Raw genomic sequence first — 25,591 nt, 5'->3', positions numbered from 1 at the left:
CTCCTGTATGTTCGAACGCTTTCTTAAACTTACCCGAATAACCTCACATCCCACAATTTCATTATCTCCTCTAGCCTGCAAGTGCGCTGTCTTGGGAGTTCTCCTCGACTCTTCCCTCATTCAAATCACACATTCAGTACCTTGCACAATCCTTCCATTTCCAAAATATCTCCAGGAGCAGACCCTCTCTCACACTGGCGGCAAATAAGAAACTCGTCCACACTCACTGGTCATCTCCAGACTGGACTACGGCAACCTCCTCTTATCTGGCCTCCACGTCTCCCAACTCTCTCCATTCCGATCTGACCTCAATGCTGCTGCCCGGCTCATCTTCCTCTCCAAACAGACTACATCTGTCTCCCCTTCACCTTCAAAACCCAATTCAAACTTCTCACAAGCACTTACAAAGCCCTCACCGAATCCTCTATTTACATGTCTGACCTTATATCCCTTCACACTGCAGCCCACATTGCTTCACAAATGAATGACGTCTCACTTCCCAACAGATTACTTTCTCCCTCTCCCACCTCTAATATTTTGTCCGTGCTGCTCCCTAGCACTGGAACACTCTCCACAAAACTTCAAATGGGCTCTCAAGACCCACTTCTATCAAAGCCTTCCAGTTCTCATCCTAACCCACTGCTCCATGCTCACTGTCTCTCCCTTCTGTGTCACCCCTGTCCCTCCCCTTTATACTAAGCTCTCACAAGCAGGACCCTCTTCCCTCACTTACACTCATCTATTCCGCACTTCCTACAACTGCACCAAACCCTTGGTTTCTGCTGCCATGTATTAAGACTGCGAATGTAGTAAGGCTTATAAACCTTGTTCATGTCCTTGCAATGTTCTTGTTTAGTTCATTATGTTTCTGCACCTTGTAAGGCGCTGCGGACTCCTTTTGGTGCCAAAGAATAATTCCTCGACACAACAGCTGTTTTGACGGCACAAGGTGGACCTACACAATATTAGCCAGATGGTTTTAATGTTATGGCTGATAGTAGTCGGTACACATAATTCTTCATGGTATTTAATCAAAGAGGTACTGGAAACATTTGCCAGCTGCAAAACCCCTGATTCACCATATCCTTAAAGGTACTGGTCATTAGGTGTGCACTCATTGTCAAGGAACTAGCTTGAAAGGACTTGTGGTTTGTGATATGGCCTTTTATCATGCTGGACGTAGTCATTAGAAGACAGGTAGATTGTAGCCATAAAGAGACCAACAGGGTCAGAAACAATACTCAGCTAGGCTGTGGGATCTAAACTATGCTCAACTCATATTAAGTGGTCTAATGCTGCAAACTAAATCTACCCAGCACAACAATGCTTTACCATCTATTCTGGGAATCATAGTTTCACAGCAGCAGGAAAGCAACAGCTGGTCCAAAAAACAGTTATATTTAAATGGTTATGCATCTATAGAAAACCATGAGCTACTATGATTAAAAAAAAAACAAAAAAAAAAACAACACCTTTTTAGTATTCATATTGGCGACTGCTGCCATTGAGCCTAGCACCTGAAAAAACAAGGAACATGTAGAATGATCCATGGCACTTGTACCACCACCTAATTACTGAAGGCATTGTTGCATGTCTTTGTATTGTCTGTATGTCCCTGAAGACGGGGGTTAGGTCCCCGAAACATTGGTGATAAAGGTCTTTTATCCTTGATTGAAACAAGTCTGCAGAGTGCCGCCCGTTTGTTGTTTCACACATAAATTTTTTATATATATATATATATATATATATATATAAAAAATTTATCAGATGCAACCTCTAAAGAGAGCCTATAGATCTAGTTGGTGTAGGTTTGACAGGTAAAAAGTACATTTAGACTGTTATCCATTTACCCTGTTTGGTTTTCACTCTGATGTTAGGTTTGATAAAAGGTCTGCCCAAGGACTGTTACATTTCCCATATTTTGCTATGTTGACATAAAACTTAAACAACTGAGCATGTTATCTGACACGTTTTTCTCTTGTTTGCTAGTTTCACAATCTTCTCTAAATTAGTTCCACTGGTTTGCTAATATTGTTGACATTGCATTAGGGGCAGTGAAGCGGACAACCAAAGCAAGTGTAACGCAACGCTCTGCTGTTAACATATACACAGTTCAGTGTGAAATTTAACTTGGTGCTGCAACCAGTTCAAGACACCCTTTATTGGCTACCTGAACAGATTTATTTATGGCTGATAAAGTGTAAGACAATAATTTCCAAAAGTCAAACTAAATGGGGGAAAAAAAAATTGGGCACACACCATATTGTATGTTTTTCGCCTTTCCACAACTCACATGGTGCAAAATCGCATCCAGATGTCTTCACATTGTATTAGGGTGCGAGTTGTTAACTCGCACAGAATTACTTAAAAAAAAACACAAGCACAGAATAGACCTGCTTCAGGCTACTGAGTTTAGCCTGAGTAAGTGTCTATAGCAGAAGCCTACACAGATCAGCAGGATCCGTGTAGGCTACTGTGTGTAAGCAATAAAATTGTTATACTACACTGTTAAAAAAAAAAAAAAATGATGTGGGGGTCCCCCCGAAAAGCACAACCAGCACCAAGTTTTTAGAGCCAGTCCTGATTGTAATAATGCAAGAAAAAGACGCAAGGATCCCCCATATTTATTTATTTATTTTTTTAAATCAACCAGCGCCAGACGAGTATGTATAAAATTAAACAAACAGTGTGTGTCTTGTCAGTTCTTTTCATATTTACTTTGCAGGTGAACTAGATGTACCAGCTGGCCCATAATTCCCCGCATGCTGGAACATGTGGTTCTCCAAGTACCATCATGAGGCGGCTTGCTGGGACCTGTAGTTCTCCTGTAAAGGACCACATTATTCTTACACAATCAACTCCACATGCATCGCCCAGGGATGTGGAGGATAGTTCCAGGCTAACAGCACGGCCCAGGGGTTCCCTGGAGAGAGGGTACTCCTTTATTGGAGGGGACCCCAGGCTGGGCTGCCTAGTTTGTGATGAATAATGCTTTGACCGGGGGACCCTGTGAAGCACATCCCCCCGGCTGTGGCATTACACCCCTGCAAGTTAAAGCCAGATGCTGGTTGTTGAAAATACGGTGCTGGATATGCTTTGGGAGGTGAAGCTCATGTCTTTTTATTTTAACACACTAATTCATTTTTTTTTTTTTTTTTATACACAGAGAAGCCTACACGGATCTGTGTAAACTTCAAAACTCGCACCTTGTAATGAAACTCGCATTACATGTTGAGATTTTTCACATAGAAAAACTCGGACTCACTCACACATTACACACTCGCACCCTATTACATTTACGAGTTGTGGGACAAACTCACACCTACAAACTGCGAGTATAATCATACAGAAGAACTTGCACCGTATTACATTTAGCCCTATATCATACATTACAATTTGTTCTATTTCAGAAATAAGTGATTCATTATTAATGAAACAGCAAGACTGCTTTTAGGTTTTCAGTTTGTCAACATCCCCAGTACATTCCATCACTCATGTAAATATGGTTAGCATTTTTTAACAGTAGAAACTGTATTGCTGCAGGCTTCAGCAAGGTACGCAATACGAGGACCTAATCTATACTATCCTGCCACATTTGACAAGAGCGATTTGATGGAGTAATTCATGGTTAAAAGTGAAGTTAAGCTTATATATTTAGTACTATACGATAAATCTATGGTTTACCCCTATGGGGTAAATTTAATAGTCAGCGACTTGCTTGGAGTCTGGCCAAGGTTTTAAAATGGCAATCACAAAAGGCAAGCCCAGGTTGGTTTTGCCTTTTAATCGTCAATGAATAAATGTCAAGTGGGGGGTAGATCTCCAGCCACAGACACCATATGAGAATAATTTCTCACAATAGTGAAGTATTGCTAAATAAGGTTTTAATGTAGAACAAAAAAAAAAAAAAAGTAGAACATATACAAAAACACTTCAGTAGTTAAAAGGTGTAAGAGATTGATTAAAGCCGTACCCGAAATTTATCGAAAATAAGTGTTGAAAAGATACCCATTTTCCAATGTCCTCTTGGTTCAGCAGGTCTCTCCAATAAGTTGGTCACAGTCCAGTGGTCTGACACATTTCAAGCTAATATTGTCTATATCAAGGCCATATAACTACAAGCCAAAGGGCTTTTTCACTCTAGATGGCCTTGACAGAGTATATTAGCTTGAAACATCTCTGCAAATCTGCAGCTAAAGTAGAGGAACATATGGACAAAAATAGAAAATCCAATATGTGCTAGGAGCCGCTTACAGGTAAAAACTCTTAGGGTGTTCGTTGCACCCCTATAACATATGTTAAATAGAAAAAGTGTGATGTTACAGTTACCCGTGAGTGCTCCAACAAATACAATGAAAATAATGGACATAAATATAATAGTCACTTTCCTCAAATAAAATGTAGAAAAGTCCCAATTAGTCTTGTATCCTTTGGAAACTAGCAAAGTAAAATCCTTATATATGGGTATTTTTTTTTTATCCAAACTTTCATATGTCCTTTAGGTGTCGGTAAGACTAAAAAAAAAAAAAAAAATGCATGCATAGTGTAATTCCTTAAAATGCAGCACATCAGACATTTGACAATTTATATACATAGAGTAACAGGACACAAAGAAAAAGCTGAAGTCCTTATGTGGCAGTACAGAGAACGATTAGTGGCCACGCTTTCAGAACTGTGAATGGCCAGTTCTAAATAGCATGATGCATAAGCCCCAGGATACTCCTGGGTTCTGCAGCAAACCCCTGTCGTCAAAAACCACACAGCCACTCAGGAATCGCCAATGCACCCTTAAATACCCCTCCAACCTTTCACATATGTCCTCCTATCTAGACAGAGTCCATCTACCTAATCAACATCTTATCTTGAAACACTAATCATACTAGTGGAAAAAATGGTTACTTGGCAACTCCATATAAACATTATCTAATGCCCTATAAGAAAAGGAATTCTCCCGGCTAACCAAATTTTCGCTCCTCCAATCACATGACTTACAGCCACTCCTCTACTGTCATGGTGACTACCACTTATAAAGTCCATTGGTTGGTGTCTCTCCAGCAATGAGATGTCTCATCTTGTAGTTGTTATCCCAGCCTCCGTGTCCATAGCAGCCTGGATACACGGAAGTGCAGCCGAAGTCCCATCACATGATATTGCACCTGATCACATGGATGATATATCCGCCTCCATAGCCATAACACCGATATATGGAAATGGATCCATGACACGTAAGGAAACCTTTATTTAGTAACTAGTGGTAAAGCTAACTTACCATTCATATATGTCAAATCAATTCTCCAGCCACCGGCGTTAGTTAAACAGCGCTTACAAGCGCTGAGGTCCCGGCGGGCAGCTCCAGCATCACAACACAAAGATGGCTGGGGCAGAGGCACACAGTGGAGAGGGGGCAGGGGCACACAAGGGATAGTGGGTTGAGATACTGTGTAGCCATCACTACCACCAGGGCCCGGCAGCTGTGACATCAGATTGGCTGCCTGTCATTACAGTGCACCGGCTGCAGGGAGCTCTGAATCAGCTCTGCATGTATTATATACATCATTGTGGTGAGCTGTCTCGGAAACCTACCTGCTCACCACAGCTCCGCATGCCTGCCGTACTGTAATGATAGGCAGCGTATCAGATTCTTCCTAGGCTGCCTGTCACAAATTTCCACTCCATGCTGCAGAGTTAGCAAGAACATCCTCTCATGCAGAACAACTTATTTAAAAAAAAAAAAAAAAAAAAGTGTCTGCGTTATCTAGATATGAAAAATAGCACTGAGAAGGACAGTCTTCATTAGCGCTTGCACTGGGCATAGGATTTAATAAATACTCAATAAAAATTGAAAATCAACGCCGTGAATCAAAGAACAATAGCACTGCAAGTGGAACTCGTTAATAAATGGAGCCCATAGTTTTTTAGCACTTAGCCATTATTTCTTTCTTTGACAAAGTGTCTCCAGAGTTAGTGCATTTATGAAAATTAGTATAACATGTATCCCAGAACTATTTTTATTCTGAAAAGGTAAAAGTTATTTCAAGCGATTCCCCAATTTTGGCATAATCTGTATATTACATCACTTTATGGGTACATTTAGAGCTATGGGAATAAGGGTAACATTGAGCCAATGGGTGGCTAGTCAAATATGGCTTATTGACAAATGCAAGCACTCATTACTTTGGTAACCGCTAACAAAAAGATGACCATGTGGCACAGCCATAATACTTACACAATACCACTTTCCCAATTTTCTTCCTCCTGATCTTTATCTTCTTTTGCTTCTACATGAGGTGTATGTGGATGTTTCTGAACAATTCTCATACCTCCAGCTTTCACTGAAAAAAACAAAAACAGTTCAATGGGCACATTATACTGGAAAACATTTTATAAATGGTGTTATGCATTGGAAAGAGAAAAACTAGAAGACTTTTTAAAGCGGCCATCTATCAAAAAAAATTCTATACGAGGGGGTGTGCAAAAAGTTTCTGGATGTGTAGTGCATGGGTAAAGTAGACACAATCTAACTGTCTAGTCAGATTACAGTTCACAACCAAAGTTCTTGTGACATGTCAGGGCACAGAACCATATATAAGCAGCACTGCAAACAGAAGTCAGCTTGTTCACTTCCTTCAAGAAACTAGTTATGGAGCTCAACAGAGGCCACTGGAGAGCAGTGATAGTCTAGGACTACAAAAGTAGTCTGCGACAGCAGGATAGTTTTGACTGACTGCTAGCTGCTTTCGGAAAGGAAGAACTATCCAAAACCACTGTTGAGCGAGTGTTTTACAGAATTTCGGTATGGGAGACGGTCCATGTGAGACTAGAAGCGATGCGGCCGACCTGTATCCGCCATCACAGAAAACGACATTGCTGCAGTGAGGGCCATAGTTGAGGGTGAATGTGGCCCAGTTACAGAAGGAGAGGTCCTTTCATCAGGAGCCATCCACTCAATACTCCCGAAAAGCTTGGCCTGAACAAGGTTTCTGCACACTTGGTGCCCCATCAGCTGACTCGAGAGCAGGAGGCGCAGGTGACTTGGAGCCACAACATGCTAGCTAGGTTTGATGGCGATCGCGCAAACTCTGTCTGGAAGATCATCAGTGGCGATGAATCCTGGATCTACAGGTTTGACCCCAATACCAAAAAGTCAGCCCAGCAGACCCTAGTTGGAGGTACAGCACCACAGAAGCTCAAACGTAAGTGCAGTGTGGCCAAGCAGATGGTGGCTGTTTTCATAGCCTAAGACGGGTCATATAGCTACCATACCACCAGTGCAGCTGCACCCACATCTGGGGAGTGCACACCAACCGATGCCTGCCGCAAGTGCTGGAAGCCATTTCCAGTGCCGTCCAAGATCTCGCGCTCGTGGTCTTCTTCTCCATCACAATGCACCGGCCCACAAGTCCAGGAAAGTTGTTGATTTTCTGGCTCATAAAATGTAACCAGGAGCTTGGTCATCCGCTGCATAGTCCAGACCTGGCCCTGTGATTTCTTAGTGTTCCCACAAGTCAAACGCAAGATGCGTGCTACTCGTTTTGAGTCACCAGAAGCTGCAGTGGAGACATTCATCCAGCATGTAGAAGACTGGCCCAGCTGCTTCACCAAGTGGTTTGAGCGCATACAACTTTGAATAGATTCCTCTGGCGAATACATTGAAAAAAAGAAAATGTAATGTTCACTTGGTTTGTAAATACTGTAGAATACTTTTTGTGCTTCCGGAAACTTATTGCACACCCCTCGTATTGCAATCCAGGAGCATTTCTCAGTCTGCAGCTTGAACTACCTGCACAGATTTTCTGGGGCAATAATAGTAACCTACAATGGTTCTTAATGAACTGTTTCCACTGGCGTAATTGTCAATTTGCCTGAGCCATGGGGTAGAGGATGCGGAGGGTGCGCTCGCCCTATGGGTGCGATGCTGAAGTGGTAGTATGTCGTGGTCTGTGTGTGTTGGATGTCGTGTCAGGGGTGATGGGGTGTGAAAAGGGAGGTGGGGCGGAGGGATGGGAGGTGTTGGGTGAGAAATTAAGACAGAAACAGTGGTAAGGGCCAAATGGTTTGGTGGAATTTGCCTGAGCCGTTTAAATTCCTCTATTTCAAAGAGTTTCTCAATTAGAATGTTTTGATAGCTCATTTGAGTACATTGCCCCATGTTATCAGGAAATAGGAGTGACCTGGATAAATAGAGTAACAAAAAAAATACTTCCAAAAGATCAAGAAACTGCATATTAGAATTATTAAATTAATTAAAAATAAATAAATAGTAGTTCACAAGCACAATTGTATTTTACATAGCAAGACTGTCCTTCACCATGCAAAATCTGCAGTTTAGGTTCACTTAAACTTGTTTTCAGCAACGCAGTTTAAAAATAAATAACTAGCGAACCGCTCTGGCTTCGCACGGAAGCAATTTCATCTCGTCACAGCCCCCTGTAGCTTATAACCTACTCCATGTCACCACAACCTCCTAGCCCATTGCATCTCACCAGTGTTACCACAACCTCCTCTGCAGCTGGATGGGGAACAGCCACTGCGATGTGCTGGGAAGGGCAGGAGGATCATGGATGAGAGAGAGATATTTATTGCAGCTACTGTAAGCAATGTCCTCTTTGCACAATGGGCCTGATTCACTATGGATCACAGCTGCGATTACACACGCACATCTGCTGCGAAAATATACTGTCTGCAACTGCTCACCCAGCATAGACGCCCACTACTGCTTTTGTACATCCGTAAGACCTCGCAATCCTGCGTATACATTGGTAACATCGGACCCTCACGCAGAATTACAGTAGGTCTGATCTTACTCAGAAATAGCAACTCTCATTGCACGCATGAGTACTCAAGCTGCATATGCTGTCGCAGTGGCTAATTCATGCACGCCCAGGAAACGGCGTTCAACCACACAGGCACGCCTGTGTTTCTTCAGCCACTCCTAAATGCAGACATCCTGTCACTCACTCTGCAATGGCTTTGTAACTGCGTAAGTGATCGCAATGCTAACTCGCGCGCTGTGCTGCATGCACACTATGCACCATCGGCCAATCTGCGTGCGCTGTTGCAGTTGTGATCTGTGATGAATCATGCCCCATGTACCCTTTATTTCCTGGGATTCCTGCGGAGCCTCCTCGCCATGGTGTCCCTGTCCAAGAACAGCGCCAACTTCCATGGGAGGTGCCTCGTGTGGATGAGTAGGAACAGCACGCTTGAGAGAGATACTTCACGGTGGAGTGTTAGCCAGAGTCCATTTGAAGGTTTAGAGTAGGGATGGACATCGGAATCAGATTGTTACTAACCATCAATGTTTGTTCCGATGGTAGTGTTTTTATCATTTGATGGTGGCAGTCCGATGTTTGACATCATCGAATGGAAATCATTCTAGTGTTCTCCCCACGCGGTTTCTCTCGGTCCACCTGGCAAAATTGCCCTGCAGCACTGCACTGTGAAAAGTAGTGCTGCAATAACATTTCATACAGATTTGTTGGCCGTGTGACAGTGTCGGGTGGAGTCAGACTCATCACTGCTACAGTTCCCTCCCCCTTTATAATAGGCAGGGCACGGCTGTCCATGGGAAGGTGAACAGTCGCCAATGTACATTTTAGAGTGGAGTGCAGTGTCTACTTTCAGCACAGAGCCCCGACTGCCCTGACTGCTCCTTCATCAGCGCACCAGCTGTCTGTGTTTTGGGGCTCCTTCAACGGTGTAGTGCCTCCAGTGAATCCACACCTCCTTCCAGCGGACAGGCCTTACTATTCAGCCTACTGTGTTTCCTGGTGGGTGGTTGCGACTGTCCCACTCTGCTGCCAATTCACCCTCCCCCCAATGAGCTTGGTTTGAACTACCACTGCTCTAGGTTAGGATGTCTGTACCTCAAGAGTTTGGCCTTGGTGGGGATCTTGGACTGCAAGGTAAGAAACTGGCTGCATGCATTAACCACAGTCCTCAGCTCTCTCGTACGCAGAGGTAACCTGATGCAGAACAAGTTGCAAGACAGCGGTCGATCATTCACCTTCTTGAATGCAGCAGTGTGACTGACATAGTCTGATGGCTGTAATGCATACGAGGGGCAGGCATCTTGATACAATTACGAGCTTCAGCATATGCTGTATTGGTGACTGGCAGGGCTTTTTGGGGCTAGTAGTTCTCCCACAGCTGGAGAGAGCAGTTGGCTGAAGCTGTGTCTTCTTTCTAATCCTTCTTGAAAATAGGCTTTTTGCACTTTACCAAAAACCCTAAAGTGTGTTTGTTGTACTGGATGTTAAATAGCTGCACAGAGGGAGACTAGTGTTACATTAAGTGAATTATTTCCTTGGTCTGTGAGGAAATGGGTTTGATGAAGTACTATCATTTGAAGAGAATCAAGAGTTATGTAATTTGTAGTTCACATTGCAACGATGCTTTGCGGGGCCAGAGCAGCAAGCTGCAAATCTTCTTTATGCTGAGGCTCCAGGGGCCTGGTTAACTCAATAGCTTGGAAAATAATCACTATAATTATTCATAAACTAAGGAGGATTTTGTTTACGTACTGTCACCTTGCACCAGAGTATTATTTTAAAGTTATGTTTTGAGTAGTCGTTTGTATCGATCTGTGAGTGTGAATTGACCATTTAAGGGGCCTATTCATTAGCAGATGTTTTTCTGAGCGATGAAAGACAAAAGAGATCTATTGAAAATTCCGGCGGCTGTGCTGAAAGATATCTGTCATGTACATGACAGATTTTGTCAAAAGACGAACGATGAACAATATCGCATGACATCATTCAGGGAGTGGATTTTTTTATCTCTGCAGCTGCTGCTAATATCTTTTGTCGTTCGACGCATATAGACTGCCAGATAAGTCTAATATCTGGCAGCGATATGCGATAATTGACCAACATGTTGGACAGATGAAAGATTCAATTTATCGGCCGCGGGAGTGTGCATCTGTCATCGTTCAGAGCCCATCCATAGCAGATAAATTGAACAACTGAACGATATATTGTTCAGTCGTTCAATTTATCTGCTAATGGATAGGCCCCTTAAGTTTGCCAGTGCCAGATTAACAAGAGGGCAGGTCTGGGCAGTCTACCAGTACTCCTCACACATAGCTACATCACCAGCATTGGGGGTACTGTGGCATATGTGGACTGAGGTTTCTGTGTGCCATAATGCGTCCTGGGGAAAATAGTGTGTTTAACACATTTGTTTTGCTGGGAGCATTTACACAATATACTTTTTATTAATATTGACAATTTTATTTTTAGGGGCCTCCAAACACGTTAATTCAGCCCCATCTCAGCGACTCAATGGCCATGTGTCTCAAGTCACACAGTACAGTATCGGGGCTGTAAAAATATATGTGCTACCAGCAAATGGGGCATTATCTGGGCTGTATATATGTGCCTGTTTAAGGAATCACATGAAGCAGAGCACACTAAATCATCTGATGCACAGTTCACTAGAGGGACCAAATCCTACAGACAGAGGTTCAGTTGTCTGTAGCTTTTTCATAATCTAAGTAGTAAGCAAGAATTAACATATCAAATTAAATCCTGACCTTATATTGAGATTAACAACATTTCATCATTGCAAAGGCCCCCACCCAGCAAATTCTTAATGCTTTTGTAATTCCTGATATAGCTATACCTCCTTTGGCTCCTTCCTGGCTACTATGTATGCATTGGAATCAGTATGAAATACCGATGGATGGGATGCCAGCTGTCAGTACACCGACCGCAGCATCCCGATGGTTCAAATCCCGACAGGGGAATGGTGAGTAATGTTCCCCGGTCCTAAGTAACCTTAACCCTCCTTTCCTGCACCCTTATACTAACCTTCCCTACCCACACCCTTACCCTAAAGTGCCTAAACCTAACCTCTCCCCCACGGTGGTGCCTGAACCTAACCCCCCCCCCGGCTGATGCTTACCTTTCCCCGGTCTCCTTACGATCGGGATGCAGTCTGCCGGGATCCTGGCGTCGGCATACCCAGTCATGTCAGGATTCCGTCGCCGTATTCTCTCGGCGATCGGGATTCAGGTACCGGGGTTTCGGCAGACGCCATCCCGGTTGTCAAGATCTTAACCACATCCCATATGCAGGATCAAGGCATCTTCATGGGTTTGTTGGAGGCTCTCTCTCACTGTCTGCCTCAGACATAACCCTGCTCAGTCCCAGACTCCCTACTCTCTAGGCTGCTGCTACAGGGCACATAGACTCTCACTGTCTCAGAGAGTCTATCAGAGCAACAATCATAACGAAATCCTCACCCCTGGCGCAGCAGCAGTCAATCTCTCACACATCATAAGCTTTTTCTGTGACTTGCTTCAGTAAAATAATCACTGCTCTGCTCCCTTTTGTCACAGATGAATGGTTCATACACCTAAACCTTCCTCAACCAATGCTGTATAGAATAGTAAAAACCATCAAGATCCATCCAGTGGTTTAAGAGATTAGGCTAAACAAACAGACCCTTAAACCTGGGATAGAAAAAATAAATAAATAAATTACATATTCCATGTACTGCCCTTTCAGGCAAAATGCAACACGGCACTGCAGATTAAGCACAATTCAATTGTAGTTTACTTCAGGAAGATATAAAGAGAAGAGGCTTCCTGACGATGGGGCATGTTAGCTCAGAAACGTTGAAGTAAACTACAATTGAATTGTGCTTAATCTGTGCAGTGTGACGTTTTGCCTGAAAGGGCAGTACATAGACTTTTAGAGGTATTCAATATGGGAGCGAAAACATTGTTTTTGCGTTAATATCGGAGCTATGACGTCATTATCGGAGGTTTTACTTTTACACCGTATTCAATTTCAAAGACTTTTCGCAGTTTTGAAAAGTCTTTGATAAAAAACGGGGATAACTTTTCACCATTGAATAGGTGTCAAAAAAAAGTGCAGAATTGGGGTTTAGGGGTGCAGGCTTAAAAAAAAAAAAAATAGCCTGCACCCCTGGGAATGACATTTAAAAAAGAACTGTGTCAAAAAAAAAAAAAAAAAAAAACAGGGACACCCCAAAAAATTATTTTAAAAATTGGGGTGAAAAAAAAAAAAATAATTTGAAAAAATTGATTAACAATAGGGAAATAGGTTCAGGGCTGTTCTGCAAGTATGCGGCAGGTGTTTTCTAGAATAGATTTATAGCGGCAGGTGCACAAATGCAGAATTTGTAAAAACTTACTTTAGGGACTTTAAAATATGCTAGTACCCATTTTCATGTACCCCAAATTTGATGGGACCACTTAAAAAATGAAAAAAATAACCTAAGTGCTCTTCTGCAACACCACTTCAATGTCGGGAAAAAACACCTGCTGCGGCTATTTAAATCCCCGACTTTCATTTAAAGGCTAAAAACGGGGGTACCCATAGTGATCCCCCATGTTTTTACAACTTTAGGGGGGTCCTACAATTTTTTAAAGGAAAAATTCGTAACTTTACGCAAATCCAACTTCGGAGGATCCAGTTTTCGTTAATTTCATATTGAATACGGGATAAGCGGGAGCGCGCCCGATACTTTAACGCAGGTAAAAACTCCGATATGAAACGTTAACTTCGACAGTGAAGTTAACGTTTCATATTGAATACCCCTCTTTGTGTTAATATTTCCAAGGGTACGCAGTACATTACTCTTAGTTAAGAGGAGTGCCGAACCTACTGAATAGAATACTACATATAAATTTACACACACACTTCAACAACCTAACTGAAACAGTCTTTGCATTTTGTATCCTTAAACTTTAACACTTGAATAAGTTTAAGGATACGAACAGTTGACATCACTGGAACTGCTGCTACACATGTACACTTGCTGGTGTACACCTCACATCTGCATTGTTCAAGCCCTGCAGTATGGTATAATCACCAGTGGACTAGGGAAAATGAAAATTTATCCTGCAGCAGTACGGGACATGATAAAAGGACTATTCCTCTCCGCTGATACGGCACCAACATCAGCTACACATTAATACAAATTGGTTGTTTACTTTCCTCGCTGGGACGCCAGAAATGGTCCAGGTGCTCCTTTGTTAGAAGTAGAAGTGCTACTGTGCGTACTTTGCCTGCATTCATGTGAGTAACTTTACTAAATTATTCTTCAGTGTGGCTACATGGTATTTTATGACTATTATTTGGTTATCAAACCATTTATGCAGGAATCTGGATTTATTAAACCCCACAGCCACAGATTTTAACTGCAACATTATAGACGATAAGAGGCTACATTTACACTTTGGGCGCTATTCAATTATTTTTGCAGGCAGCTGATCTCTCCCCCCCCTCTCTCTTGACGGAGCTATTCAGTTGTTGCTCCTGCCAGGCACGATCAGCTGCCGGTATCGTGAAGAGTGGCGAGCTGAAATGCGTGAAAAGTGTTCGTTTGGGTGCCTAAACGCCACTTTTCACAACCATGCCCAGCACTTTGGTCAGGTTTAGCCGTTTTACACGGCTAAATCCGACCTCTATGGGTGTGATCAGCTCGATAATTGGCATCAATAGAATAGCGCCCCGCGATCTCCAGTCACTTTATACGAGAGATCGGGCACGCTAAAATAATTGAATTCCGACCATTGTGTCAAACACTGGGTGCAAAGTACTTCATGTGCAAGGTTTTAGAATTCTTGACTTAAACCATCATTTTAAATTTACCTTTTCAGTAAATGTAAGTTATTAGGTCTATTTATTTTGACTATACTTTTAGTAAAGTCTTAATACTATATATCACATTTGAGCCTCATTTATTCTTATAATGGAGAGCAGATGGTGTAATTAGATAAAGATGTAACTAGTGTAGTGGTAATTTTAGTTTTTGGTTTGTGGCTTAGTATGAAGTATTAAACAACACTTATTCACCTAACTGCAGTAACTTTTACATAAATTATATCATTAGGGCGCCAGAACTTTAGTGGACTTGTCCGCCATTTATTTGCTTTCATTTTATAAAAAACGTAAAAAACTTCAGATAGAGATAAACAACGCAGTTTATCATTGCTTACGGTAATTCTCATAGTTTAGCCAATGTATTAGCAGTAATATTGATCATTTAAATTCAGACACCAGTCTGACATGCATATGGGTGTTACTTATAGCTATGATATGCAAATCGATACACTTCAGTGACCTTCTAATAGGCCTGTATATTAAAAGTAAGGGGTTAAACAAGTTAGTCAAAGAAAAACACCTATATAAAAAGGTATACAATCGGTAAGCCGGCTGCCTTAATACCGGCAGCTGGCTTCCCGACTGTCATATCCCGGTGAGGGTGAAATGCCGGGCGTCTAGATGTAGACGATCGGGATTTCCAGCGCTGTCAGGCTTCTGCTGCCGGGAACTGTGCTTTGGTCGGCCAGGCACTGCCGAGAATTTAACCACACAGGTGGTTAAAATCAGATTGATTGAGGTACTAATTATCATTATTATTATTTATATAGCACACACACATTCCGCAGCGCTTTACAGAGAATATTTGGCCATTCACATCAGTTCCTGCCCCAGTGGAGCTTACACTATATGCCCTACCACATGCTCACACACTAGAGTTAATTTTGTTGTGAGTCAATTAACCTACCAGTATATTTTTAGAGTGTGGGAGGAAACCCACTCAAGCACAGGGAGAATATACAAACTCCACACAGTTAGGACCGCAGTTGAAATTGAATCCACAACCTCAGTGCTGTGAGGCAGTAATGCTAACCATTACACCGTATGTGCTGCCCGCCTGTAGTTAAGTCACCTGTACTCAACCATGGATCTCTCTAAAACCTGAACTGTTGGGGAGCCTTGAGGACTATCATTTGGGAACCTCTGCTGTATTCTATTTGATCAGCCAAGCAAATAGTATTATTCGGCCGAAAACACATGGGTCTGAACTTTGAACAGATATGCGTTTTCTCCAACACGGCAGCAAAAAACACAGCACTATTCGAGATTATATTTCGGGACACAATCAGGTCCCAGGAAAAAAAAAAAACACAATAATTGCCAGTGTCGAGCCAGACTTTAGAGCTGATTGGAAAGTTCCGAGTGAACCTTAAGCAGCAGCAATTTATCCGCTGCTAATTGCATGCCATCAAAATTCAATATTTATAATGTTGACATGTGCGGAATATCTATAGGTTCACTCTGTCGACATTTCAAACACCAAAAGTCTGCACAGACCAGCAGCGGATGTTAGGGTTAGACTGCTGCATGGGTGGGTTAGGCACTAGGGGGAAGGGCTATAGTTAGCGACACTGCTGGAAGCGCAGCTGGATCCTCATCGACTGACCACCATACCCAGTAAGTCCCCACTGGCCCACCAGGGACGTTTTGTCGATATTCTAATCATGACGACATTACATCAATGTCAACATTATGAATATTGACAAAATATACTACACCCCTATAACAAATTAATACAACAAAGCAGGAAGGAGCGGGGCCTTATGTGAAAGCCTAGAGGGCTGCATTAGGCACTAGAAAGACATTGCCCATCACTGGGAGTAGGAATTGACTTTGACCCGTTTCATATAGTTGCCAACATTTTTTTTTAAAAAAGCTCCCAGTTAACAGCTGAGCTAAGGCTCAAAATACACAACACAGTCTCTGATCCTTGGAACACTGCAATTCCCATCAGGAGATTATGAAATTTAATGACACTATGCTTTATTGTTTTATTTATATTATCAACTTAAATGGATGGATCTACCAAACACTGGATAACTGAAGGTGCCAATTAAGGCACTGAAAAAATTAATCTTATCTGGAGCAGTTATCATGCTTGCATCTTACTGCAATTGAAGATTATTTATATATTTTCATCAACGAAAATATCCCGGATCGACGCTATTCACACTGCAGCCGGGTGCACTGCCGGCACTTGTCGATGATGTAATCACCAAGCGCTGGAAATGCCAGCTCTACCTGAACGCCGGGACCAGAGGTGATGGGGTCCTTACCGGGGATGGGCTGTCATTTGGGAGGTTGTCTGACAGCTGTCACCGGGCAGGGAGAGATTAAAAAGCCTCCCCGTATGAAGCGGGAATGGGGTAAAAACCAGAACCTGACCAGGATTTTATCCACGTAAAACCCTGCTTGAGTCCCGGGATTTTTTCCTAGGACCCTTTTCCACTGAGGCACTACCCGGGTTGACACAACAATAACCTGGCTATTTTGACCAGTGCAAAAGGGGTATAAGAATAACACTGATCAACACATTTTACTGCCAAGCATACAAGCGATTTTGGGGGAAGCTTTGTGATGCCAATTCCGAATAGGACATCAGTTTTGCTAGATTGGCTTTAATTTTTGAGAAACACGACGAGAACCATGAAAAGCACAAGTTACTGTCAACCAACCACTGGCTGGGTGGTCAAACACACATATAGAGGGGAAATATTCTTGAATGATCGCAGAGTGAAAACCTAGAATATTCACGTGTCACTTCCAGAATGTTCCAATATATATTCCCATATGCACATGTTATCACTACGTTCCTTATTACTTGAGGGTATCCATTATCTGCAAAAACTAGAGCCATTTGAAAAAACTATTTTCATTTTTGAATTCAACTATCCCAAAATACCCTAAATTAGTTTCAAATATCCTTTGCAACTAAACCATTTTCTTTTTTTGGCTGGGCTGTGGGATCTATATAATAGTGCTGATAAGATAGACAGATGTAGAGATAGAGTAAGAAGAGCAAAGTGAGAAGAGGAGAAAGAGAGGGTGGGGGTGCTGAACAGGGTAGTGATGGAAAAAAAAAATTTAAATTAAAAAAAAGAAAAAAAATAGTCCTTTTAACACAGAGCTCGACAAATTTTTTGTAAAATCTAGGAGCCATCAAACCACCACACAAGCCCTTTCAGTGCCCCTCAACCTCCCCACATGCCATCAAACCACCACACATGCCTCTTTAATGCAACATGCCCATACCAGCCCCTTTAATAGTGCCCCCAAAAGTAATGCTTCCTGTATTAGTGACCCCAATAGTAATGTCCCTGTAAAATTGCCCCCAGTATTTGTGCCCCTGTAATAGAGCCCCCAGTATTTGTGCCCCTGTAAAATTGCCCCAAGTAGTAAGCCCCCTGTAAAAGTGCCCCCAGTAGTAAGTCCCCTGTAAAAGTGCCCCCAGTAGTAAGCCCCCTGTAAAAGTGCCCCCAGTAGTAAGCCCCCTGTAAAAGTGCTGCGCGAACACACAAACCCCCCCCCCCGCCAAAAAAAACAAATAAAATCTCAGCGGGTGACCGGTAAATGGAGTCTCCATGCAGCGACCGGGGAAGGAGCGTGGCGGCAGGGGGTTGGGGGGGTGGGACACTTGAAAGACTGTCACCAGGACTAAAGTCTTTCAGTGCCCCTCAACCTCCCCACATGCCATCAAACCGCCACACATACCTCTTTAATGGTCATCAGATTCTGCAACATGCAAACACCAGCCCCTGTAATAGTGCCCCCAAAAGTAATACTTCCTGTATTAGTGTCCCCAGTAGTAGTGCCCCCAATAGTAATGCCCCAATAGTAAAATTGGCCTTTGTAAAAATGCCCCCAGTAGTAAGCCCCTCGCAAAAGTGCCCCCAGTAGTAAGCCCCTCGCAAAAGTGCCCCCAGTAGTAAGCCCCTCGCAAAAGTGCCCCCAGTAGTAAGCCCCTCGCAAAAGTGCCCCCAGTAGTAAGCCCCTCGCAAAAGTGCCCCCAGTAGTAAGCCCCTCGCAAAAGTGCCCCCAGTAGTAAGCCCCTCGCAAAAGTGCCCCCAGTAGTAAGCCCCTCGCAAAAGTGCCCCCAGTAGTAAGCCCCTCGCAAAAGTGCCCCCAGTAGTAAGCCCCTCGCAAAAGTGCCCCCAGTAGTAAGCCCCTCGCAAAAGTGCCCCCAGTAGTAAGCCCCTCGCAAAAGTGCCCCCAGAAGTATGCCCCTCACAAAAGTGCTCCCAGTAGTAAGCCCCTCGTAAAAGTACCCCCAGTAGTAAGCCCCCTGTAAAAGTGCCCCCAGTAGTAAGCCCCCTGTAAAAGTGCTGCGCGAACACACACAAACCACCCCCCCAAAAAAAAAAAAAAAACAGAATTCTTACCTTAAGCCCTGATCCTGCATACGCTGCCTTCCACCGCTCCTCATAACTATGGGAGAGAAGTCATGATGTCTCTCCCATAGAGCCCGTGTGGGGAGCAGGACACCGGAGCTCAGGAGGGACGTCTCACCCATAGTTACGAGAAGCGGCGGACGGCAGCGGGGAGTCGGACTCCCGCTGGCAAAATCTCAGCAGGCAAGCCGGCAAATGGAGCCTCCCTGCGGAGACCGGGGAAGGAGTGTGGCGGCGGGGAAGGGGGGGGGTGGAGGGACCCTTGAAAAACTGTCGCCAGGACTAAAATTTTAGGGGATTTGTCGAGCCCTGCTTTAACAGCAAAGTAGGAAATTTAGGGGGAGATTCAATTTTTTTTTTTTTACGGTGCGGTAATTAATGGGTGCCCAATGTTGCAATTAAATTGTTTTTGGGTGCCCAAATAGACTGGCTTTAGCCGTGTAAAATGGCTTAACCTGTCTAAAGTCCTAGATAGGGCACCCAAACCACAGACTTTTTGCACATCTCTGCTCACCTCCTCAGGAGGGGGATGAGCAGAAATGCTGGCACAAAGGAGCAACAACTGAATTGCTCCATCAGGTGCCGTGCACCGATTGAAGCCCCCCCTTAGTATTCAATGTTTCTGTTTGTTAGTTTATGATAATGATCTTGCTACAGTAGTTGTTTGAAGCCAATATAAACAAAAGAAAGAACTAAAGAGTAGTGTGCTAAGGTAAACTCCCAAGACTGAGAAGCTAACTGCACTTCTCCCTAGCTGACTGGCAAGCCTAAAAGTTAAACAACTATAGGCTACAATGGCTAACACCATCTACCAGGGCCAAGCAAATATTTGATGGAAAAGTCCAATGGATGGAGAGGCCAGAGCATTGTGTATATACTTGGACAGGAATATTTAATAATGCTGTAACCGTTTTACAATTAGAATTTAAACTTTGTATTAAACTTTTCCAATGTGCATTCATCTATATCAATGACTCATTACTGAATGTCGGATAGCTCTAAAGTAAAAGGACAGCAAACGAGTGCACTGTAAGCAGTTTCTCCAATAACATTCCATTTGGAACAAAACCCTTAAAAATAATTGACCTGCACTTGTCTGCTGTTCCCACAAGTAACAAAACATGCAGCGCCGATACAAAATGCTTAAAGAACTTTTTTTTTTTTTACAACATTTTTCAGACATTAAACTAAGAAATTTGTAATAAAAAACAAAATGGCTACCATCCTTTTTTACTGGATTGTCCAACTGCACGTTATCAGCCAGTTTAGGATCAATAGCAACTTACCATATGTTCAATCATGGAAGCACAGTGGATGGTGCTTTCTTATGCTGGGTATACAATATACAATTATCTGTCAGATATCTGTCCAATTTGGCTGGTTGGAATGGAGACCTGGTAATGTATGGGAGCTAATGACAGTCGATCATATGGTTTTAAACACTGGAAAACGGACAAAAAACAATTGTTCAAATTGGTTAAATTCGTGCGTTTTAACTAATTTGTCTGAACAACCATTTTTGTCTGTTTCTCATTGTGTGAGCAAATGGTCAGTTGTCATTTGCTCCCGAACATTACCAGATTTTCATTTCAACCAGCCAGATTGCACAGATAATTGCATAGTGGATGCCCAGCTTTATTCCTGCTTTATCATTTGCTACTCTAGTCACTAATCCTGAACTATGGAGGAAATTCAATTGCCAACACAAATGCGATGTGCCGCTCTAGAACAGCATATCATGTCCTATACCAGGGTGGATTTAGGGGTCAGGGTGCCACAGTTATTTTCAATGTTTGGCTATAAGCACTCATTTGATTATTGGCACTTTAGTATACATATTTTAATTATATTCAGATTATGTACAACAGCTTACAAGGGCAGTCTGTGCATGTCCTACCTGTCTGAACTCCACTCAAGATGGCATATGGTACAGCATAGAGGAAATATTTTGTAGTTACTGCTAAATTTCAGACTGACAGTACTAAACAAGCATCCAAGTGCTGCCCTCCAACAAGTGGCAAACCTAGGCACATACCTCATGGGAAATTCACCACCAGGGGTGTAACTAGGTATTTGAAGGACCCATAACAAAAGTTTATAAGGGTCCCTAAATACCACCAAATGGTGAAAAATTTGTCTAACACATGTAACTTTGACAAGGAAGATGGGCCCCCCTCAGGTCTGGGCCCCACAGCAGCTGCACCTATGGTAGTTACACTCCTGTTCACCACTGGTGTAAAGGAAAACTTGCAATGTCAGTACTACTGTAATTAACAGACATGCACAGAGCAGGGCATAGCATCGATGCACAGCAGCACATCAGGGTCTATTCATAAAGAACATGAAGTGGCTCACGATAAACATCAATATATATCGCATCACATTGATATGATACATATGTTTAGTAGCCATTTATGTACACTTACCTGTCCAGCCACTCCGCGATCCCTCACCGCACGCAGTGAGAATACAGACATAGCGGGAGCCCAATAAGTATTCTTATTGTGCATGCACCGGCGTCCGAGAGCAGCAGGTCAGGTCTGCTGCAATGGACACTAGAAAAAAGGGGCAGAGCCAGCAACGGGTGCAGGCAGACAGCAGGGAAGCATGCTACTTCTCTGCTCTGTTCAGCTTGCAGTACAGACTATGCCATCCTCAGATGGTAAATCTCTACCACAGGAGAGGAAGCTTTCCATTCCTTTATGAATTGCACTCACCATACAAAAGTACAGGTATGGTGATGAGATTCATACATGAAGCAGGGGTGCCACTGGAGAAGGAATACCCAGTAACCCAGTGTATGGCCCGTATTCAATTTGAGGCGAAAAGCCTGAATCCGCAGATAAGTTTCGCCGATTAAGTAATTTCGCCAGGCGGAAAAGTATCGCCGTATTCAATTTGAAAGACTTTCCGCCTAGGCGGCAAGTCAATGCAATGTAATAGGCGGAAAAGTTTCGCCTATGAATAGCAGGCAGAAAAAAAGTGCAGAATTGGGGTTTTGGGGTGCAACGTTGCGGGAACCCCTGTGCAGCCTTCAGACAGTCCCCCAAAGGTAAACTGTGTCAAAAATGTTTTAAAAAATACTTAACACCCCAAAAAAAATCACTTTGAATTCGGAGGCAAAAATAAAAAAAAATGTTGGGGGACAAAGTCAAAAACTAGCGAACTTGACTCTGGGGGGGTCCCCAAGTATGCCCCAGGTGTTTTTTTTCATTGCAGGGGCTTGCGGCAGATGGATTTTTCAGGATTTCTTTAAACTTTAAAATATGCTGACCCCCATATTCAAGTACCCCAAATTTGCTGGGATAAGTTCTTTTCTGCAAAAAAAAAATCCAGAATACTGTTCTGCACCACTTATACAAAAACACTATTTAGCAGCTGTTGATCCCATTTAAAAACACCAAATACCCTCAGCAAGCCAAATAAGGGGTAACCATAGCTAACTCCCATGTCAGAGCATCTTTTGGGGGGTGTCAGGCTGATTTCCCCAAATCTGACAGTACTTTCCGCTTGTTTAAGTTTCGCCGGGTCCCATTTTCGCGTACTTTCAAATTGAATATAGGGATACGCGAGCATTACTTTTCCGCGATGTAGGCGATAAGTCTGGGAGGTGCAAAAGTATTGCAGGTCCGCTCAAATTGAATACGGCTCTATGAATTGCCAAAAGCAGTAAAAAGCCCCGTTTTCAGCTAAACAGGACTTTTCACTGCTTTATGAATAGACCCCCATTCTGCCAAATTTAATTCCTTCCAATAAGGGAGATATTACATTAAGTGCAATGTGCCAGCGCAATACTTAGTCGCAAACAGCATGGCAGAATGCAGGAGCCCCATATCTCTTATCTTCCATTCCTGTGTATCTCTATGAGGCACAAGGGAACATTAGCAGCAGTGTTACTGGCCACAAAGCAGCTTTGTCGGACCACTCCTGCAGCACTTCACAGCCATCATTTAACACCAAACCTCCCCCTAACAATTACTCATTACACTGACTAATAAGATACTGTCAGTACAGTACATGACTGACCACAAGACCAGGGGTACATGACTGCCCACAAGACCAGGGATACAGACTTCACACCTGAAAAACTATTCTCCTGCAATCAACGGTTCAATCAATTGAAAGAAAACCATGTTCCCCACCGATTATCATTAAGTGCTAATATTATATCATTAAGTGCAAACATAAGAAAAATTAAATTATTTTTTTACCTTGCACATGTTAAACACGAGATCCTATCGCGTTACCTGCTAGTGTTATAGTCACACTGATATAAATCTGCACATTTCATAAAGCCACCCGTAGCTAGCTGCATACTTCAGCTGTGTGTCTACCATATGGCGACTCCTGAGCCCGCCTGGCCTGTGACTAGCTCCTACTGGCTACAGAGTACAAGCAGCGCCATAGTGAGGGAAGTGCGGTAATACCGGCAGGGAGGTGTCCGGCTTTAGTGTCCGTTTTCTCTTTGGGAGGAGAAGACATGTCTGGACTCCGGAGCCGCTCCGCTTCTATCACACACGTCGGATATGAGTAGCACAGCGCTGTAATGTGACTCACACACCGTGTGCACTGGCCGCACTCGTACACATTCTACATCTACACTCATGTAGTCACCGCCCAACTCTTCCTGTTCCACCTCCCCTCTCTCTCCCATCACACAGTGGCCCTATTATATCAGCCCACCCGCACCACATGCTGCTGCTTAGGATGACAACGACGACGTGGCTGGCTGGTTGTCCTGTAGTTTTTTTTTTTTTTTTGCTTTATTGAAAATGAGCATTAGTTACACATGCGTATTGTACACAGACCTATATGGACACGCTGGCGAAGCTGCTTCTTCCTGGCAGGTACTAAGTCCCGGCGTCAACACCAGAGCTGAGCTGCCGTACCCATCCAGAGCAGGAGAGGGAGCAGAGGGGACAGACAGTATAGCCAGCCCAGACCCTCTGCTGTACCTTTGTGTCATCTAACTTTTCCATAACATTACACTACATATATTTAACCTTTTTTTAAATGCAATTCTTTTAAACCCTGTAAGTATTGAAATTTATTTAAATAATGAGCTCTATTGAACATTAGATGTCCTAATTCTAGTTAGTTACAAAGTCCAGTGCATGTGCATGTGTGTAAACACCAATGCGGCAAGGTCTTATGTGAATGATTAAAGCTGGGTACACTAGACGATTTTTTGACATGGATCTGCAGATCTGTTCATGCTGCTCAATCTGAGGATGTGACTGACAAACCCATGCATTTGGATGCGGCAGGGGAACAATGTATCGTGCGGTCGTTCACTGTAGCGTGTGGTGTGTATGGACCGCGTCATTCGTTGCATCTGCCAACAGCTGGGTACACAGGTCGTCTAATGTGTACCCAGCATAAATATTCTCACTCTCACTGTGTAATATTGTAGCACTGGGATGTAGTTATGTGACCGGCGGCCTAAGGGCCGCCCGTCACAATCCCGACGCCGGAATGCCGGCTAGGGATTTATGACTGGTGTCAAAATACCGATGCCTGTCATAATCCCGACGCTGAAATGCAGAATAACGGGGGCCCGAACGAGGTAAGTACGGGCGCCGGTCCCCTTAGCCGTAGAGGGGATGGTTAGGTTTAGGGCACCCCCGGGGGGAGTTAGGGTTAGGTCCCCCTCGGGGAAGGTTAGGCTAGGGGAGAGGGGGGTTAGGTTAGGTTTAGACACTAACGGGGAGGTTATGGATAGGCACTAGGGGGAGAGGTTAGGCTTAGGCACCCCTAAAGGAGGGTTAGGGAGAGGGGAGGGTTAGCTGTACTTCCGCTGTTGGGATTTCCTCCCTTCGGCCAGCCGCTTTCGGGATTTCCACCGGCGGCTATACAGCCGCAAGCAATACAATCCCATTCCGGTAGCACTGTATCAATGTATTGTAGTAACCAGCTGTGACATGGTTTACCGATGCAATACCAAATAAGAATGAACTTGAGCTCCGCTATAGGAAGTATAATTCAAATATTTTCTTCTCTCTAATGGTCTAATAAAGATTTTAAAAAGTTGTAAAAGAATGACACTGTAATATAAAACAATATATAAACAGAGCCCAGTTACTGTAGCATCATTGTAGCTTCTGGAGAAATCTTCAAAACAAACTTCAAAGCAGGAAACCTCTTGGTGCTATATCGGCAGGAAATAAATGGAATATCAGCATATCATACATTCCTTATAAGATCCTGGAGTGTGTTTCCTTATAATGACTTTCTGAACATGGTTTAATCCACCCAGCTCGATATCTTCATATATTTCAGTGATCCAGGGACCCATCATAAAAAAATCATTGGGTCCAATTTTAGTATTTCTGGGTCCCATCCTAATGTATGGTTATGATGTCTATAAATTATGTATATTTCAATCAGACATCCTAACATTCCCTTTAAATGCTCGTCAGACCCCCTCATGTGCCCTAAGACTTCCCCACATGCCTCTTAAAATACAATTGGATGTCTCACATTCCCTCAGACATCCCCACACACCCTTTATATGCCCCTCAAACCCCCCACATGCCCTCACCCCGCTAAAACAGCCTAGCGGGAACA

General features: G+C 43.3%; 1 protein-coding gene across 1 annotated transcript in view; it reads right to left on the bottom strand.

The window, feature by feature from the left end:
* Positions 1-23,677, bottom strand: part of DAP (death associated protein) — a 44,653-nt gene extending 20,976 nt beyond the window's left edge. Inside the window, exons 1-2 of the mRNA XM_088445658.1 lie at positions 23,452-23,677; positions 6,227-6,332 (exon numbers count right to left, since the gene is read on the bottom strand). Of these exons, the coding sequence (XP_088301784.1) occupies positions 6,227-6,332; positions 23,452-23,506 (161 nt within the window). The 5' untranslated portion in view covers positions 23,507-23,677. The remainder of the gene's footprint in view (positions 1-6,226; positions 6,333-23,451) is intronic.
* Positions 23,678-25,591: the final 1,914 nt, after the last annotated feature.

Source organism: Taudactylus pleione, unplaced genomic scaffold, assembly GCF_031769625.1.
Source record: "Taudactylus pleione unplaced genomic scaffold, aTauple2 ptg000386l, whole genome shotgun sequence".
NCBI lineage: Eukaryota > Metazoa > Chordata > Amphibia > Anura > Myobatrachidae > Taudactylus > Taudactylus pleione.
The sequence above is the reverse complement of the archived record's forward strand: the minus strand, read 5'-3'. Positions and strand labels throughout refer to the sequence as shown.